This window comes from Anser brachyrhynchus (assembly GCF_964034855.1).
Source record: "Anser brachyrhynchus genome assembly, chromosome: 2".
Lineage (NCBI taxonomy): Eukaryota > Metazoa > Chordata > Aves > Anseriformes > Anatidae > Anser > Anser brachyrhynchus.
The window spans coordinates 29,253,916-29,274,169 of record NC_137695.1 but is presented as its reverse complement, the minus strand read 5'-3'; the positions used below and the strand labels follow the sequence as shown (position 1 = coordinate 29,274,169).

The 20,254-nt window shown below is 35.0% G+C and overlaps 1 protein-coding gene across 9 annotated transcripts in view; it reads right to left on the bottom strand.

The window, feature by feature from the left end:
• Window positions 1-20,254, bottom strand: part of PHF14 (PHD finger protein 14) — a 164,243-nt gene that overhangs the window by 53,849 nt on the left and 90,140 nt on the right. For 7 of the 9 annotated variants that reach the window (XM_080578913.1, XM_080578906.1, XM_080578910.1 and 4 more), the window contains one exon: window positions 4,216-4,333. In XM_080578913.1, coding sequence (XP_080435039.1) covers window positions 4,216-4,333 — 118 coding nt within the window. Of the gene's footprint in view, window positions 1-2,653; window positions 3,265-4,215; window positions 4,334-14,021; window positions 15,289-20,254 lie in introns of those variants that run through there. The other 2 variants (XM_080578912.1, XM_080578914.1) reach the window with 2 other exon arrangements.

Genomic DNA, 20,254 nt, shown 5'->3' with positions numbered 1-20,254 from the left:
TATAGAACATAAATAAATAAATAAAAATCACAGCACGAACTAATTAAAGGCTATAAATTCGCGCACAGTCACAATAAGAATAAAGTGCTGCATGCAACCTTAATTTTGATATTTCCTACATGTTGAGAGCATGACATCATGATTTTTTGGTTCTCCTGTTATATATATATATATTTTTTTTTTAAACACAGTTGTATGAAAGCAAGCAAGTGTGCAAAAATACTCTCCAAATTTGAGACAAAGGAATAATGAAAAAAATAAATTCCATAACCCATGAGACTGACATCTGCGCAACTCAAGAACAGACAAGGAACTTCTACACTCCTCATAGACCTTCTCAACCACCCACTTCATGTTAGCATAAAATTCCATAGACTAAAGGAATTAAATTAAATTCATTTTCTTTGACCAAATCAAGAGATTTGCAATAAATTTTACATCATGATGTTTCAATTATGCATTTTAATGATTTTTAATTTAAAAATACTATTTCCAATATTATATTCAACGTTTTAATATGATAGCGTCCAATTATATTTGCTTATTCACTATGTGGAAGCACGATATACCAAAAGAAATGCTGCTGCTTTGCTAATAAGCAAAATTATCCATGATTGCTTTCCAACACAAAGGGCGTACAAAAAATACTATTTGCCAGGGCTGGCGTGTCATGGCTTTGTCATTCCAGGAAATATTTCCTGAGGGGTTTAGATGAGAATTCTACCCGTATACACTGACAATTTATTTCCACTGAAAAAATGCAATACAGTAAAAAGATGAAATAAAAGCAAACTAAACAGAAGTCTACAGGCAAGGCAGCTGATCTTGCAGCACTCAAATAATGACCTGACATGTACACTCTGCAGCTTTTTACAAAATAGATTGTACACAAAGATGAACAGATCGAAACCAAAGTAGCACGGTCATTGTAACTAGCATGATATATTTTTAAAGTCTTTGCTGCCTTGGTACTTTGCAAAATTTTGAAATTGGAAGAGATACTTCAAACAATACTTTTTAAAAGGAAGGCAATAGAAACGAATACTGAATAGCCATATCCTACGGCAATAGGACTCCACAATGAGGCCCTTATTGCACATAATGAACACATGGTCAGGCCACATTTAGTCCCACTAAATATTACCACATCATAATAGTAAATAATTTGGTTTATTTATTTTTATTAAAATCAACTTAAATAAGATTCTATATTCCTTCTGAATATTATTACTTGAAAGTATCGAGAAAATTATGATTTACAGTGCTGTTCAGCAATACTGAAAACACACCCTAGCCCTTTCACTGGGTGGATGGATAATGTTACAGATATGGAGAGCTTACAGCTTCACTTCAGCTTTCATGTGGCGTAACAAAATCTACAATGTTTTTGAGATGAGAGAGCTTGTCAGACCTTAGTAGTGAGCATCACCCATTCCATGAAAGTGACAGCGAGAATTACCAGCAGAGAAACTGTTGCCCTCATGCCCTACAGCAAAGTCTCTCCCTGTCTGTTATTTGACAGGCAGGGTAATATGGGAATATGCTATGTTGGTGGAAAAACTGACACAATTGCTAGAGTCCTGTGACTAGTGTGAGCAAAATGGAAGCAGCATGTCCAACACTTGTGGTAGATAGCAATTTAAAGCATATGTTTCTTACTGCTACATTACATCTCTTATATCGCTGATACCTGCAAGTGTTTAGTAAAATATGAAAATAAAAACACATTATTCACTGTCATCAGTATGCAACTCCTCCTGAATATGTCAAATTTAAAATCATAATTAGAAATTAAAAAGCAACTAAACCATTACATGCTATGCACTATGATCTCCTCATTGAAATAGTGTAATTTACTTACCGATTGTTTTCAAGCGCCAACACTGCTACAGAAGATATTGTTGCAGAATTTTAAAATGTAAACTCTAGCAGTGATTTAAATTGGATCATAACAGATGAAAAATGTTGAAGGAATGAAAACTAAACAATGGTCTCCTTGGCAAAAGCTGGAAATTCAATCCTATTTTGCTGCTATAATCTGTACTAGAAACTTCACTGTGACATACCAAAAATTGGATTTAGTGAGTGACTGAGAGATTGAAATTGCTGGGAGCTCAGGCTTGCAATTCATCCATAGGTCAGGCAGAGTGCAGCAAACCAGGCAACCTTCTCTACAGTTTTCCTCTTCCTAGCTCTAAGTACACATTTGAGGGAGTAGGCCCTCTAGCGAGGGGCAGAAAAAGCCTTATCACGTCAGTTCCTGCTGTCCGTGAAAGGCTGTGCAAAATCGTGGATATAGAATACACAATTCTAAAGCCACACAGAAAATTGAATGTGAAAATGATTAAGAACATACACAGAGCCCTACAACTTTTACAACCATGTTCACATTAAGGAAGGTTTGCAAGGAGTGTAACTCAATGCTATGTTGTTTGAATTTGAATTTGTAATAAGAGTAAAACAACAACAACTGCTACATAAAAAGACTTTAAAACATACAGAGCAATATAGCTTTTCAGAGAAATTTCTCTGCTCATTTTTGTGAAAAAGCTATGTGAACATGACTACACAAAACCACAAGGAGTCCCCACAAGACAATTTTTCAGTATCTTTCATATACATTTTCACTCAAATACAATTCAAACTGCCTGAATTTGAAAGTGCAAATGACTTTATTAAGTATACTCATTTAGAAGTCTCTGTGAATGAAAAAGAAAATCAGACACAATAACAAGCATTTTTTTTTAATTTGTAATAATCACTAACATAATACAAAATACATAATCATTCTAACAATAAACTTTGTTTACTCTTCAGAACACTGTGGTTTTCAACTTAAAACTAACACATACCCTGCACTAAATGAAGTCAATCATACTTAATTTACACAATGAAGTATTTTAAAATTTTTATCTGGTACATAGTGTGCTAATCTCCTGGAAAACACATTTAGAAATTACAAACCCTGCTTTTTTGAGTTTGTTTACTCAGAAGAAGCCAAGAAAATTGGAGACGGAAATTTTAACTAACATTATCAAGAACACCTTTTAGTTTAAGCAGGTGACAGAAATTCAATAACAATTTTAATTCACTCTTGGAATGTCCATTGCATGTAAGTGGTATTCAAGAAAGATTGCTTGATGTCCAAACTGTAGTGGACAGCTAATTTCCGATGTCTGTCTTCATATCTCCTTACAGAAGAATTTGATTAACCCCCCTGCCACGTGAAACTGAGTACCATATCTTCCCAGTCGGAAAGGGACACTATCAAGTCAAAAAAATTATATCACTGTATGGACTTTTTGTACCTACTGTTCTTTAGAGTAACATCCAAGTAGGCTAACACAGAACTTATAGCAGCACTTCTGCAGAGCTGTGTCCCTGTATATCCAAATAGTGATTCACTTCCTTCTTACTTAAAATATTCTGCCAAATACCAAGAAAGTAGCAGAACAACCTGTCAAATTCTAGAGAATTTTAGAATGCTCTCATGTAGGTTTTTTGTTTGTCAACTTTGATGTACAAGATGAATTTGTAAATCCAATTGTAAAAATCAAGTGGAAAGTGTCTCCTCACAGGTTATGTTAATGACAGAAAAGAATGGCAGTACTAAGAAAACTGCAGAAAAGTAAAGAATCAAATCTTTATTTTTTTCATAAGCCAGAACTACAGAAGCATACTATTTCTGCCTATATCATGTGAGTTAATCTAGATCAGAAATTTTGTTCTGATTTTAAAATGTTGTACTTGATCAAGGCATACTAATCAACATAAAGTATTAAAAATTTTCACAATTTTTACCAGTGGGGAAAAGAAATACTGATTTATTCATTCAAATAATCTTCATTCTTTTTGAAAAAGATATATTTTCCATCTCTCCTTAGAGGTTTTGTTCTGTACTAATCCAGAAATACTTCCACTTGTCAATAACATTATCAATCTCGATATAGTATCCTTACTCCTTTCTCAGAGAACACCATAATGTGAAGAGAAAACATTTAACTCAGATAATAAAATTCTCTTTATTGATTATTTTCATTTTGCATACATTCTGTTTTTTAACCTGTTTTACAGAGAATCTGAAATCATTACTTTATGACCTTCTACTGTTTCTCAGTGCAGATCAATTTATAACATTTCAACACAAACTTCAGATGCTCATTAAGACTGCTAAACCAGCATACTCCAACTATTTCACAGGACGAATTAACTTACTTTGGAAGATGTAGAGTCACATTCCTGACAAATCCATCCATAGCCAGTCTGCTTGGGAGACTTTTTCAAGGGAGGGTCTAGACAGCCAAAATGGTAGCAGAGCCTGCATTCATCACACCTGCAAAAGAAAAAAAAATCTATGTATATATAAATTGTGTTTCTATTTCATTTAAAATTGAGTGTCTCTGCAACCCTCAGCACAAGATTTCTTGATCTATTATCATGATAGAGAAAGTACATTTTCTATAAGTGGTATTTTCAAACACCAACATTTCAAGTAGGTTCTGCCTAATTTGGAATATTACAATGCAGACACTCACGCACCACTTTCATCATTATCTTATGTAAAAGACATTATTTAGGAGACTTGCAAATTAAAGAAAAAAATATATAACCAGCTCAATTTTTTAGATACATCGATGACATTTTTTCAGAAGTTCCTTGTATTTTTTAAACAGCAACAAGATTGACTTTTAATAGTTTTAAAAGATTTATTTAAAACATATTTTACTCATCCATTTTTTCAGAGCCAATTGTCACGTGCTCACACATTCAATAATATAAAGTATAATTTACAGCTATAAATTTGATAGTTTTATCTGTGACTATGCAGGTGATATATAAAAGCACAAAACATTTTCTGATTCTCTTTGAACACACGGGAAAGGGATGCTTATTTAAAAGGATTTCACTGTGATCTTTCACTTAAAAGAGTCCTATGCATACAGAAAAATTTTATGTTTTTATTAATAAAGTTTTCATTACTGTTTTGTACTATGTATAGTCCACATATGAAACTCAAAACATTTATCATAACTATTCCTTGCTCACCCATTCTTAATGTACCAACATTGAAGAAATGCTACAGTATGAGTCCTTTAGGAAAGGATCTTTAAATTAAACAGTAAAATAATATGCTCAAATGAAGAAAAACATTTTAAAAGCAAATATTTTCATATATCTTAAAGAACTTCACTTTATTTGCATATTCTCCTATAAATCAAAAATCATAGAGTGGCTCAAATTCGAAGGGACCTCAAAGATCACCTAGTGCCAACCCCCCTGCCATAGGGGTGGCCACCCACTAGATCAGGTTGCCCAGGGCCTCATCTAACCTGGCCTTGAACACCTCCAGGGATGGAGCATCCACAGCTTCTCTGGGCAACCTGTTCCAGTGCCTCACCACTCTCTGAGTGAAGAATTTCCTAAAATCTAACCTAACCTAACCTAAATCTCCCCTCTTGTAGTTTAAAATCATTCCCCCTTGTCCCATCAGTGTCTGAAATAATCTATATTCTATATTCTGTTGTATGAAAAATAAAGCTTTTTAAAAATTTACTTCACAATATTCTCTTCAAGAAATATCCCTAAACTCTGAACTAAACCAATACAAATGATCCAAAAAAAAAAGAAATAAAGTAAAATTAAAAAAAAATACAAAGAATTCTCCTACAACTTTCTTTCTCTGCTTCCCTTAATGCTCATTTTCTCCACTACAAAGCATGCAAACATCACCAGAACACACAGGGTACCACAGAAGGAGGAAGCAAATAACAGAACATCTTACTGTACTGACAGAAGAAAATATTCAGGTGGCTTTTCTCCAGGAATGAGTCTCCAAATAAAAAGCAAGCATTTTAAGATTATGATCACTTAACCTAATTAAACGCTTTTGTCCTTGCTACCAAGGCTATGCTTGCTAGGGAAGCTGCCTGTTTTTAGAAGGTATGTGTAAAACATGAGCAGTGGTAAGGGCACTGCTGGTACATCTTCTGCTAGTAGGAATTCAATAATCTACCTGTCGACAGAGTGCAAGATTGGACTGATATCGTGGTATTTTCCTATTAAAAAAAAAAAAAAGACTACAATGTAAACTACTGTAGTTTACTAATGTAAACTACATTACAAACTATATATTTAGGCTTATTTAGTAATAACTCAGTCTAAGCCCAGGACAAAGAACACACTGAAAAGTGAAAAAAAGAAATCATTCTGTTCAGTTTTTAAAGACACAAGAGTTCTGTTGTAGAAATATATTACTTAGAAATATAAGCAGTTTTATTTCTTGTGAAAGGCATATTAAAGTAACAAAAAGGTTGAGAGTGGGAGATGAGATAGGTTACACTCCTACATTTCAACAGTGTATGTGACCTTCAGCAAAAGATGAAACCTCCTTTGAGCCTCAATGTTCTCATCTGCAAAGAAATATATTTTTCCTAACCTATCTCTGTATCTAGAATCTTGTTCATGTAAGCGCTTGCATTTCAGCACTGCTTACCAGAGCTCTGAAGTCTCCCTTCTTGTAAACTGGGACCCTCTAAGTAACACAAAATAAAGGATCACACTGTTTGTGATTGATTTGTTGCATTTCAGAACTTAATCCTAAAAATCTACATCTGACTTCGAACAGCATTAACTCAGGTTGCATTTTTTCTGAAGCAACTGCCTGTATGTAGAAGTGTTTATATGTTATGTTCAACAGAAACTGTTTCCCCTTTCTTCCACTTTGCCATCTCTTACATCTTTTTCATTTTATATCTACAATGTAGTATTTCCTGAATTCATCTTCAGCCATGTTTCAGAAGTATGCTGAGGAAGTCACTAAAAGCTGAGCTGAAATAAACAGAACACTGTGAAAATACAGAATCCCCATTCTAAAGCTGACTGTTTTTAATACACATTGTTGTTATTATTATTTCAAAGCTGGTTAGTTTGGCAGAATCAAAATTGCATTTTCTTAGAATGAGTTAACATGTCTGAAAGTTTTCAGACACTAACAGCTTCTATCTGCATCTCAGCAGCTGAGAAAATAAAAATTACAAAAGCATATTCTCATGTATCAACATTTAAAAAGCTGCATGATTAATAATGAGGTTAAACCAAATATTTTTAAACACTTCTTCATATTTTATAATGGAATACAGATTTTGTATTGTGGAACACAACTCCACGGAATGTGAAGTTCCCAGCATGACACTGGGAAATTGGGATTCATACAAACTGTACCTTGGTTAAAGGCAATGCACTAGCTGTCTGGCAATTCTGTTGTCTGCCGACACTGAATTAGGGCAAAAAGTAAAGCTTACACACAGCTTCGCACAGAAAACAGAACGGGTATTGGTAATTCCTAACTCCAAAAGAAAACCTTATACCTAGGTTAAAACGGTAGTGGTAAAGTGAGAAGAAAATACATACTAGTACCTGTGTTCTTTTGTCTAGCAATATAAAATGACACAAAATCCACTGTCAGACTCAGAAAGTAAGAAACAGACACAAAATAAGGAGTATTTTCAAACTAAATTAGAGAATGAAATTGTTGGGTCACAAAAGGTGTCACGCTGACAGCCTCCCAGTCCTTCAGTAAATGCCCTCACAGAGCAATCACAACATGGACACTTACAGAGCAAAGGAGCTACACTACATTGTCGGTTACAAATACCATCCACTTCCATCTTAAGGATGGTTTAATAGTACAAGTTAAGCTACTGGGTTAGGAAAAAAAAAAAAAAAGAGAGAGAGAGAGCACAAAACAAAGAAACCCTTCTGCTTCTTCCATTTGAAGTCAGTTAAGTCAGTTAAAATTGTTACCCTTGCAGATTCAAGGTCGTATTTTCAAAACTGTTCTAAAACTAGCAAATGTTTTAACTTACTATTATTTGTGGATAACCTTGTTCATGTTTAAGTACATGATCTGTAACTGTAATTAAGTGCACAGCCATCTTCAGTGGTCTGGCTAGCAGTTGTACCTAAAACTTTGTGAAAACCAGAGGTCCACACAAAGATAAGCTAAACTAACATCCTAAATTACTTTTAAGGGACAGGTCATTGCTTACTATCAATGTTTTAACAAGCTTGAAATCACTTTATGCATCAAAATTAGAAATTGCTGTGTTCCTCATCCCAGCAATTAATGAAGATAGATATATGACCACTACATACTGAGAAAATGGGGTGTGAAGAAGAAAGGTGAATTCTGAAGCACTAGGTTAATAAATTGAATAATAATAAAATAAAATATTTTTCATTTAAAAGGATACAGAATGCAAGTCATCTACATCTTCACATCAAGAAAGCTTGATTAGGCATTTCCATACCTGAAATATGTCTGCTTTGCTATTTAATAAAGCGATCTCCATCTGCTCATGCCCTTGGATTTTTTATTATTATTTTTTAGCAGTACATCTGGCTGTGCTCAAGCCCTACATAACTCTGCATTTTCCTGTTCATAATTAACTAATTATCCTCTAATCAATAGTGTAGATACTGATTTTACAATGTAAATGAGATAAATGAGATAATGGCTGGGGTCAATCTCATTTTATTTACAAAGCCCAGCACACACATCCAATTTCATTATATTGCATCTACCTGCATAGGAGGGAGGCTTATCAGTTGGCCTGCAGAAGTCTCCATGTGAGCACTGTGCTTTTACAGACGAACAGTGAATACAAAGCCTGCCCATCACTGGCACATTTCTAAGTCACTGGTTAATACCGTATAAAACCACAAACAGCTGACTCAGCCAAAGTGAAGGAACCTATTTTGCATTCACAAAACAGCACTGCTCATCTATAGCTGCAAAAAGTAATTACACACATGTCCCTGAAACACAACATTAATAAGCTAATCTTTAAACACAACTAATCTTTAAATACAACTTTACAAACATGCTTCAGAGACCACAGAAAATCTCTCACTTATGTACACATCATTGCACACCGTCTGCAGTGTCATGCCAAAAGGTACCACGCTGAACGGAATACAAAACTGCACAGTATACGTACTACTCCCTATTCGTCACAACAGCTTAGAAAGATTTCATGGAAAAAGGACATAAAACTTTGATACGCTACCAACAAACCATCATTGACACTAAAATTCAAAAAAAATGTCACAGATTAGCCTTTCTCTGGCAAACTTAGAAATAATTAGATCAGAATCAGAAGTAATCTAATCCAGAATTTTTAAACTCTTGGAACTACAGTGGGACAGGTGCATATGAAGTCTCCCATTAGTTGGGGGATGCAACATGATGGCTAACCCAGCATCTCTGTGGATTTGACGTAACTATTGCTACTCATCTTTCCTTGTTGGCTTGTGCTGGACCCCATTTCTGACTGCAGGCTCTTAACACCTGAGGAACAGATGCTCCTTCTCAGACAGTGGTCTTTTTTCCCCTCTAATCCCTCAGTGCCCATGTGCTGAGCCACTGAAACTGCAAACAGCTGGAGACACAAACAAGGAGTTCATTTCAGATTGCAGCACGTTCTCGTGTTCAGACAAACACCTTAACAACAGCTATGACAGTTCAAGGCACTGTTATCGTGTTGCTTTCTTGTTACTGGTTTTATGACCAGCCTGGTGAAAAGGAGCTCCCTTCCAACCTAAACCACTCCGTGACTGCAAGCATGTAAGCATCCCCCCCAGAAAACAAAGTAAGCTGACACAGCTCAAGTGAATTCAAACGACAGAGCCCAAGATGAGTGATTTTGAGCTGAAGCAGGTGAACAGTGCTTCTGTGACACCTTACGTGTAACTGGACCACAGAAGTGACAAATTCTGGGTGATAGGAATGAGTACTAAGGGGTAGGCTTTAACAGCAACTCCTACATGTGATATCAAAGAAGTCACTTTCCTGTGAGCCCTGATTTAAGGAAGAAAATTAATCAAAGAGGTAATGGTGATAGAACTGTACAAGTGTATATTTACTGCAGCTTATTTCTTCTACTTACTGAGGGAAGGACCCCAAAACAATAAAACGTTTTCATTATGGAATATATGGAAAGCGTTCTTCTTTTTAGCTTTCTCTTTTGAAATCTCTTGAAACTCTGTGAAGCTATTTCAAGTCTTCATACCTTACCCTGCCATTCTACCCCCAAACTCTTCAACTCAGCCTCATGGATTCCAGCTGAAATTGCTTGCATTTTGCTGTGATGTGTCATAGACCAAGCACTCAATAAAAGTGACTCTGTGCTGTATTTACACTCTTATTGCAGAGTTGCTAAGGGTCTTAGCAACTCTTGTCTTCAGATTGATCAGGCAGAATACTGTCAGGATTAGCAAAAGAGAAAAACAAGAAAAAAAATCCCTTCTCTATAAGTGGCATAAAAGCTAAGAATAGATGGTCAGGTCTTCTTGCTATTTCTGGCCTACAAAAGAGTTTTAAGAAATAATTAGGACCAGGGTAATTTAAAACAGTCCTCTCACATAGACCAATAAAGCTTTATATGATTTTGGCATCTGGCACGTGACGTATTCCAGTGCTGAAATTCTTCCGTGAATGCACATGTATTCAATGCTGAATATAAAACGGGATATAGCCCAATGATATGGCCTCTTCAGACACAGGAGCCCCAAAGATAGTCAAAATTCAGCTGGACATAACTCTATGGATTGACCTTTGAAGTCAGTTCTGCTTTGACTGGGCAGTCAGCACAGATGCCCTCCAACCTAACTTTTTCTGGGATTCCAGTATTTTCATAATTGTGATTTAAATTAAGCTAAATGCTCTTTCTAGGAAGGATAATGGTTATGGTATTACGCAAAGTAATTAAAAGCAACATTCAAATTTCTATTTGGATAGGTACAATGCAAGCATACAAAAGGAAGTCCCTGACTTCCACGGATGATGATGGAGGATGAGAAAACAAACTACTATTCTCTTCAGTTACACCTGGATGTGCGAGGGCTTGGATACTGCAGGCAGGTAAGAGAATACACCAGAAGTAAGATGTTTATTTTTTTTTATTTTTATTTTTATCTCCTACTACTGATGAAGACAGTATTTGGACAAGGTGCCTCATAGAGCAGGACAAATTTTCAGATCCTCTCTCTACTAATAGTATAAATATAGGATAAAGTACCTAGATGGCTTTGGATGTGAGAAACTGCATACTAATCTCTAATTACTCAAATTTCTGTCCCAACTCAAGGGGATTAATAAAATGACCATTTTTTCTCTTTAACATACAATAACCTTGTGGAAAAACCTGCATACACTTAAAGGATCTATGCTATACTTTTCACCATCTGCTACGTGAAATGAGGTTTTAAGCAAATCCTGTATTTAGCACTAGTTACAATACATAAAAGCGTGAATTATTATGTCTCTGACATTTAGGAAAAAGTTCTACTTTAAAGGAAAAAGCAAAACAAAACATCCTGCCTATAAATTCAGAAGGAAAAAAAATACTTTATATTGCTTCTACCGCCCCCTAATACTTATCTTTATGAAACTAAACATGAAATACTTCATTTTAACAGAACCAACAAAGTGTCAATTATTTATACCACAAACGGGTGAAAGAAAATAAGAAAATTATCTGGCAGACATCTGTGTAGCTAAGTTTATTGTGCTAAACCCAAAACTGCCATTTCTCCTACTTGCTTTTTAATTTATGTTTTTTTTGTTTTTTTAAAACAAACCAAATGAAACAAAAGTCCCAAATCCATAAATTTAACACTGTTTATGGATAAGGAGAGATTCTGAAATCGCTATCTTTATGAGACACTTCTATGTAATCTAGATTTTTTCTGAATGATCAGCAATTGATCTGTTTCATGAAACTTAGTTGGCATGTATGCAATGATTTGAATGATATGAATGCTATAAAGAAACTGTATTTGCTATACCTTTAAGTGCACAGCTTCCTTTCAGCATGAAGTGTTCACTTTTTTTTTTTTTCCCCTCTCTCATAGTATATCAATACCAGAAAACAAGTGGCTTTGTTAATTTTGCAAAATTCATTAAGGGCCCATATAGGAGGGGAATACACTGACGTAAACACTACAAGAAATGTGTTTATTTTTGTTAATATTATACAGCTCCTGTATAGAACTTACATTTACAGTATTTTTTAAGTTCAAATTAAGTATTTCTTTGAAGACAATGCTTCCAATACACATAGGTAATGCTATGCAAATTACAGCCCCCCAAAAGTGCAAAATATTTTTTTTCTTGGGAAGAGCAAGAAATTCTGAAAGGACCAGGATGACCTCCACTAACAAACTGGAAAACGCAAAATTCAAGAAAGCTGTTAGCAAATACTGCATTAGATTTTCTGAAGTACACTCAAGTCATAGTACATGATTGCGTCTATCGTGCCGTTCCCAGGTGTTCAGACTAATACACTTAGCTACTGAGTGGTGTATTGTTTGTGAACTACTACATAAGTCCCATTACATATTTGAAGATTGCCATCAAACTTCTTTCAAAAGGTGAAATACTGAATGCTAACATCTAGCTTTCCAGAAAAAGAGGCAAATGAAATAATGAATCATTTGAAAGTGAGAGAAAGACTGAAAATTAACTTAGTACCTAATGTCAAAAGAAAGTGCCAAGAAAAGAAGAAAATCCTACGAGACACTCTACTGGGAGACAAACGTACAAATCCCCTTCGGGTATCAAGCATGCCCAAGGGAGTATCAATAATACTCAAACCAATTTTTAATACACATTAGTCTGTCCTGCAGAGCCTCCAATAGCAAAGATTACTCAACTTCCTTAGCTTCTCTAGTGCAAATATTGTTAGAAATAAGCTTTCTATTGCCTAGCCTAAATCATCTTGCTACAACTTAAAAGACTTATTTCTGGTCTGACCAGAGCTGAAGAACATTTTTCTCCCCTTCTTTGCAACAGCTTCTGTCTTTGTCATATTTCTATGAACTTAAGACTGTTTGAAAAAAAAGGGATTCCCCAGTCTTCTCTAAATTAATCTAACCATTTTAAGCTTTCTTCTTCATTTAGTTCTCCTGTAGTCTTCTCATCATTCATTCTGTTTTCTTTGGACTTTCTGTACATGCCTTTTGCCAAAGTAGACAGATGAGGCTTTTCCAATGCTAAGATAGCAGTCTTCTGAATAATCAGGAGTGCTTTCATGTGTTAAATGTGTTAAAAACACCTCCTTGCATGATTCAGGTATAACCAGATTGATTCATAATCAGTTTGTGACCCAGAATTCCCCATATCTTCTTTTTTGGAGGCCCATCTCATAACTAGTCATCCTTCATAGCGTAATTATGCACTATACAGTGATTTGTCCTTTCCTTTACTCCACTACGTAATTTTCTAGATGCTTTCTTGAAGTTTCATTTTCAGTTCTAGCCCTGTAGCGCCTTACATCATACTGGCATCACTAGCAAAAGTAATCAAACTCCATTCCAATACCTACAAGCGAAGCAAAGCAAATTAAAAATAATAACACTAAATTCAGGACAGGCCTGAGTGGAACCCAGTGAGCAGAATATTGTTCCAATTTGACGGTGAATCCACAGTAACTACTGTGCTTTTCTGATAAGCCAGGTATTCTGTTGCAGCTTAATTAACAGAATATTTCCCTAACTTACATAGAAGGTCACATAAAAAGTATTTTTAAAATCTTATGAAAGCCAAGCTATACTGCATTTATCATTCTCTCCTACCCACAGTACCTATATTTAGTTTAATAACTGACCATAAGTCACACTACATACTCCCCCCCCCCCCCCCCCCCCCAAAAAAAAAACAGCATGACATACAAGTAATCACCTTTTTTTCCCCCGTTTTTTAGCACATTATTGGGATGTAACTTTCCACTGTACTTCAGAATTCAGGACAAGCAGTCACTAAACTTTGTCTTTTTTCTTCCTGAAAAGTATTCAAAGATTCTCAGAGATGAATGAACCTCTACTTCCTAATGAAAATATCTTTACTCAAAAGGTGTCGTTGTGTATCTTGCCAATACAGAACGGTAAGCATTTATTAGACAAGAGTCTTACTCTGATATCATCCCTCCCCCTTTTAAAACAAAACGACGTGTTAGACATCAGGTTAATTTTATTTAATATAATATCCAAACATGAAATGCCCTAGTAAGATATGACTTATAGGTAAGTATACACAAGTTTGTATATTTCTCCTATTACTTATTACAGCATTTAATTTTTCTTAAGTTTAAAAAATATTTTCAGATGGAAATGTTCCTTGATAGATGACAAAAACCACCATATCTCAAGAGATTCAAAGATTATATGTCATAAAGTTACAAGTGTGATTGCATTTGAGCAGAATTGTTCCGAGCAAGTTCAAGATGAAAACGATGAAGCTGCCAATACACTGCTACTGTAGATTTTAGAACGGGAGCAGTAACATTTGCAGATGAAAAGACTATGTCTGCATCTACCAGGATATATATAGACGAAGACGAAGATCTCAGCTGTCACGCTGCGTGATCAGTTCTTCATTCCTTCCCCAACTTACACAACAATTTCATATTTGGCTTTTGAGGAAGTAAGCTCGTCCTGAACACTGCCAGGGAAGTAAGCCAAACAAAACAAATGTTCCAGAAAACAACATAGGTAAAGTTCTATTCAGACTCAAGTGTCTGAAGTCAGAAACAATTAGTTCATACTAATAAGCACAAAATCAATTTTTCCGTGGCAAATCTGTTTCTTAAGAATAGTAAGTCTCAAGTGTTTTACAGGTCTTGTTATCACTGAACATTTTTTTTTTTTTTTTAGGAAACAATCCTTTTTACAGTAGGGTCTATGTACAATATGATGTCCTATATAGAAATGTTCTTTTCAAACTATATAAGTAAAGTGCCAGGCTGATGGCAAACCACTGCTTATTTCATTCAGTATCACCATAGAGGAACACACAATATTTACGTCCCACAGGCTTCTGTCACTCTTCAGTGAATCCAAGCATTGTATAACATCATTTACCAAGGAAGCACAGGGGAAAAAGACATTACTTAATAGGACAATTCTGACAAGACATTTATCCGGGATCTTTCAACAATGCACATATGAAATGTTCCTGATTAGTGGAGAAAAAAAAAAGAAAAAAAGCAGGCAAATTAAGTACCTTGTCAGTCCAAATAACAAACCAATCAATTACATTCTATCCAAGCCTGACAAGCAAACTCAACTTTTGTCATAATAAGCTTATAGTAGAGACAAGATAGCTGTTCTCCTTTACTTAGGTACTCTATTGACTGCTTTATCCACATTTAAAAATCTTTTTTATAAAAGAGGTTTCCAGGATTGCCTCCGAGGATGAGTTGTGGCAGAGTTGTGTCTCATGAAGGGTATCTACACAGTAAAGTGATAAGAAAAAAATATTAACATTGAAAGATCATAGCAGCTCTGCTCTGTCTTATGAAACATTTTAACATCACAGTAGTTTCAAGCAATGCTTATGCTCAGATCCAAATATTAAAAAGACTTTAATACCAAACCTCCATCTGTAAGTGTCAGAACATTAAACTGAGTTACATATAACATCCTTTTAACTTTTGCCCAGTACAGCTCAAGGAACAAAGGCAATCCACCACAACACAGATAGAAGAGAGTTTTTTGTTGTTGTTGTTTTACATTATAATAGCAACAACTCAATGGAAACAGTTTTCATTGTGCAAGCTAGCATTTTTTCATATTCGAAACCCACAGAAAAGTAGGTTTGGGAATGACTATGTGACAAGCACAAACAGCACCGGTGCTGTGCTGACTGAAAAGAAAAATGTTTCTTAGATAGAAAAGCATTTGAAAGAAAGTAAGACTAAAGATTTATGAACTTTCTTTCAAAATTCAACTTACTAAGTCAGTACACAGGACACTTCTATCATTTCTGAAACAATGTTTTTGAGGCAATCATTCAAAAATCTCCAAAACCTTTTTTCCTCCTTGTACTTCTTGCCTCATGACATACGTATTTTCAAGGATGCTATTTTATTCTTTTTTAAATAAGTACAATTCTAACGGGATACTGTACATTTATACTCTTTAAAACTACTTGCAATACAATAAATTAATGTAACTGATAATGTGAGACTTTCACTAGAATAAAAGTCTATGTTGTCTTTGAGCTGTGCTGGCATATCAAATACACATCAGTTTTCAAAGACAGATATATATATAAAGTCTCCAACACATTTTTCATTTTGTTTTCTACTTTGAAATGTATTAAAGTAGAATTGTAAATAAAAGTAGTTCTAAAGTAGTTTTACTTTTATAAAATATTATAAAGTATAAAATAAAAAACTGCTGACCTGAAGAACAGCAGTTATAGAATTGCCACACATTACAAAAAAAGTTTTTTGTAAAATACATTTAATTTTGAGTGCAAGGATTTTGAGTGTAAATATTAAAGGGATAGTAAAGAACTAGTATATGTAAATCCGTTTCAATTCTCACTTCATTTCTTACTTGGGACATGAACAGATTTTTAAATCTGGTGCTACAGCAGGTACACTGCTATATACATTCCAATTTTGAACATTTTAAGAAAACTGAAAAGCTGAGTGTTAAACAGAAATACTTTTAACAGTCATCTTATCATAGTCCCCTTCCCTTAGCTAGTGCAACCACCTTTGTTCTGAATCACCTCGGTGTAAATGAGGTTGACAGGGGTGCACATACAAGGGCAGAAAAATGAAGGGTAGCATCAGTACACAATTTGAGATAAACTCAACGCCTTTGTGCCTTAGGAAGCCTGCACCCACACTAGTGACTCCTACAGTGTTTCTTTATATTGACTATTTATTAACAGCAACATGCTGATGTATTTTGAAAGATATTATTTATTTATTATTATATTAAAATTAATTTACTTTTTAACTGTTTGGACATTGTTATCATTTCTACTGTTTTTAAAATTTGATTTGATATTTATTTTACATGTTTTAGGGTTATCTTCTTTAAGGTAAAACTACCAACTTCATTTACACAACTTTCCAGCTAGCAACAGATTGGTAAAAGACAAAAGAATATAAATGGATAAATACAGTAGCTTTGCTTAGCTTATAACCCACAAGCTAGCTGATAAATTGACTGCTGATTTGGAAAACTACTTACTAAAACCTTTTCCTGGCACTTCTCATACTGTGACTTCTTTTCTCCTGTTCTGTTCTCATATGTTGCTTTCTTCTTGCCCCTACATTCCACTTCCCAACCCCCCTCTGATGCAAAGAACTGGGCCCATTCCTACACATGCTTAACAACTTCCTGGCACTTACTCGATTATGATCAAATGCATTATAAAGGCTTTGAATCACAGAATGGCTCGGGTTGGAAGGGACCTTAAAAATCATCTAACTCCAACCCCCCTGCCATAGACAGGGATGCCACCCACTAGATCAGGTTGGCCAAGGTCCCATCTTGAACACCTCCAGGGATGGGTTGTCCCATGTTGCAGTGAATTGAGACCCTTATACGTTCTCATTTCTACTAATAGCAGTACCCAAATCTGCTTGCAACATCTGAACTTGCATTTTCACACTTAGTTGAGAAAAGGATTTATGAACACAAAAATCTGAAGTCTAACAGTGAGAAAAACTGAACAGCTTTCCTATCTTTCTCACCAGCAGATGCAACAAATACCATATAGAAAGAAGCACCCCAGGTAACAGGGATAGCTGTTTTCAAGACAGAGGTTCCATTATTTTGTTCTTTAGAAGAGTTGTTTTCTACCAAGTCTCCTTCACCCCAGAACAAAAAGAAGTACAAAAGCACCTGCCTTCAAGTTCTAGTACAAAGGGAGAGAAAAACACGGGCCCCTCTCATTCTCCCCATAAACCACATGTGGCCATAACCTGCTCCCTTTTCCTTCATTAAGCAAATATTATGTAGTAGAGGGTTCTATGTGCAATTTCCTTTTTATAGGAATTTACAGCACAAGAAACACTACAAATTATTTCATTACATATGGATTACATATCAATCATATGGATTTTACACAGAGAGATTTTGGCAAAGTTATCGAAAAGTGTAAATTGCAACCAAATGTCCAAATCTTATGCTTATGTTAGTAGTTTTGAGAATCCTTGTATGTTGTTTTTTGTTTGTTCGTTTTTGCCATTTTCATACTTCCTTTCATCAGTTTATATGTCTATTCAGAGAACAATGTTTTTCACTGTTAACTGGGCACAGGTAAGACATGTTTTCAACCACAATGCAGGTTCAGTTTATCTTCAAAGGTCTGAAGGTAGGAAACTTTCAGCATAGCATATGAATTCTGAACCATTAGGACATTCCCACCTTGAAATTCTAGCAAGCTTGAAGAGGTATTAAAGGGTGCTGACAAAGACCAATTTTAGAAGGCAAAGAACTGTATCTGCAGTTAGCACCAGACCACCTGAAGGTGACACAAGTAATAAGCATTAAAAAAATGGATCTGCTCAAGGTATACCTCTCAATCCCAAGAATTAATGTGTGGGATACACAACTCTATTAAGAAGATGAGAGTTACAGAGCTCTTCACTGGGGGGAGGGGAAAAAGGGAGACGATAAGGACCCCCAAAATAATAATGTGCTATGTGTCTTCTAGACAATGGTAATTGCTTAGATTCTTTTCAGAACTGATCAAGTTATAAATATTAATGAATGCTTCCTGAATGGTTACTTACGTCTATTTGTTAATATACACACTCACTAGCCTGCCAAAAAGTTATCTGCGGTACAAACCACCACATCATCTGTAATAGGAAAACTTTGCTTCATTCAAGTAACCTACACACTGGAGCATAAATAGTGACATTTAGAGGTGGTCACTGTATAAACATGTTTACTGAGGTAAACAAGAGTAGCATTAGTCACTATGTCCAATTTAAAACAAGTGAAGCACATATTTTCAATCTATTTCAAAGCACAGAAGAAACCATATATCCTATACAAAAGATTAAGTATCAGTATCACATACATGAAATGATTTCATTCAGTAATAAAAGTGTCATTTTCCTTCGTTCTGCAATGTCTTTGTGAATACAAGCTTCTGAGAACCCATGGAAAAAATTTCAGTCAATACACTCAATACTCTACATGAAACCCAGCTTTCTCTTGTAAGAGACTGCATTTACAGACCTTGTCACAACAAGGTCCTTGATGTTATCGAAGCAATTTCAAGATACTTTAATCACCGGCAAAACTCAGTAACCTGACAAGAGAAACCTGGGCCAAGAAGATTTCAGTAACTTGAAAGGAAGGTTATTGACTGATGTAATTTCATTTGGATGTGACTGAATCCAATTGATCTGCTTTTTGCAATGCATATCTTCCCTCTGCAGCTGGTGCTATCTGATTCAGCGTGGAAGTGCAAGGAGTGACTATCCCTTTCCACTTCAAGCAAAACTCTTCCTCCTGCTATTATTTAGAAAGAGCACACAAGGAAAGCATTTTCAAGTTTAATCTCTGTACTCACTGTAAGGAAAAATATTCATCTGAATGCTAGGCCATGAATTTAATTGAGTCTTGTGACTGCTAGCACATTCATTAACTGGTTAGAAAAAGAGGTTGTAAAACAAACATTTTTTATTATTTACCAAAATACTGAGTAAGGGCTTGTAAAACATGAGGTCATATCACAGTACAAAATTTATTCTCAATCCCACTGCACTATATCATGTAATCTACCTTGTAACAGATTGTACATATTTTCAGATGAGTACTTTTGTATGCAATGAGAATAATAATTTATAAACACATATGTTGCACTTATGAAATCAAATCTTCCAACATAAGTTTGGTTTACAACAGTTCTAACAGAAAATACGTATTAGCAGAAACTTCACAAGTGCTATTAAGTTTAAGTAGCATAAACCTTCTGTAGAAAAAAATATGGTATAGATGGAAGTTAACAAAGCCTTTAGGAGAAATGGGTGGGCCACCATAAATCCCGTTTGTGTAGCCTGGTGTGCTGCTGAACACCAGATACGTTACATTTAATGTAATGGTAACATTTTGTCAGAATTAAGGGGAATACAGATTGAGACTGACACGCACCTCAAACTCAGAGTGGTTTGCATGTATGTGTATTCTTTAATGAAGATATATTCTCCAAAATTCAGTTCAGTTCTTACAACTCTTTTTTTTTTTTTTCTTGAGGTAATTTTAACATGTTCACTTTCTTATGCATTGTAAAAATTTAATAAAGCTGGTAAGGAAAATACATCGCATCTAGATGACAGAACACTTACTTTAAAACTATATCCAAATATACATCTTAAAATATTCTCAAAGAACCTGTGACTAAACTCCTTACATACACTGGTTACTGTTTTCTGCT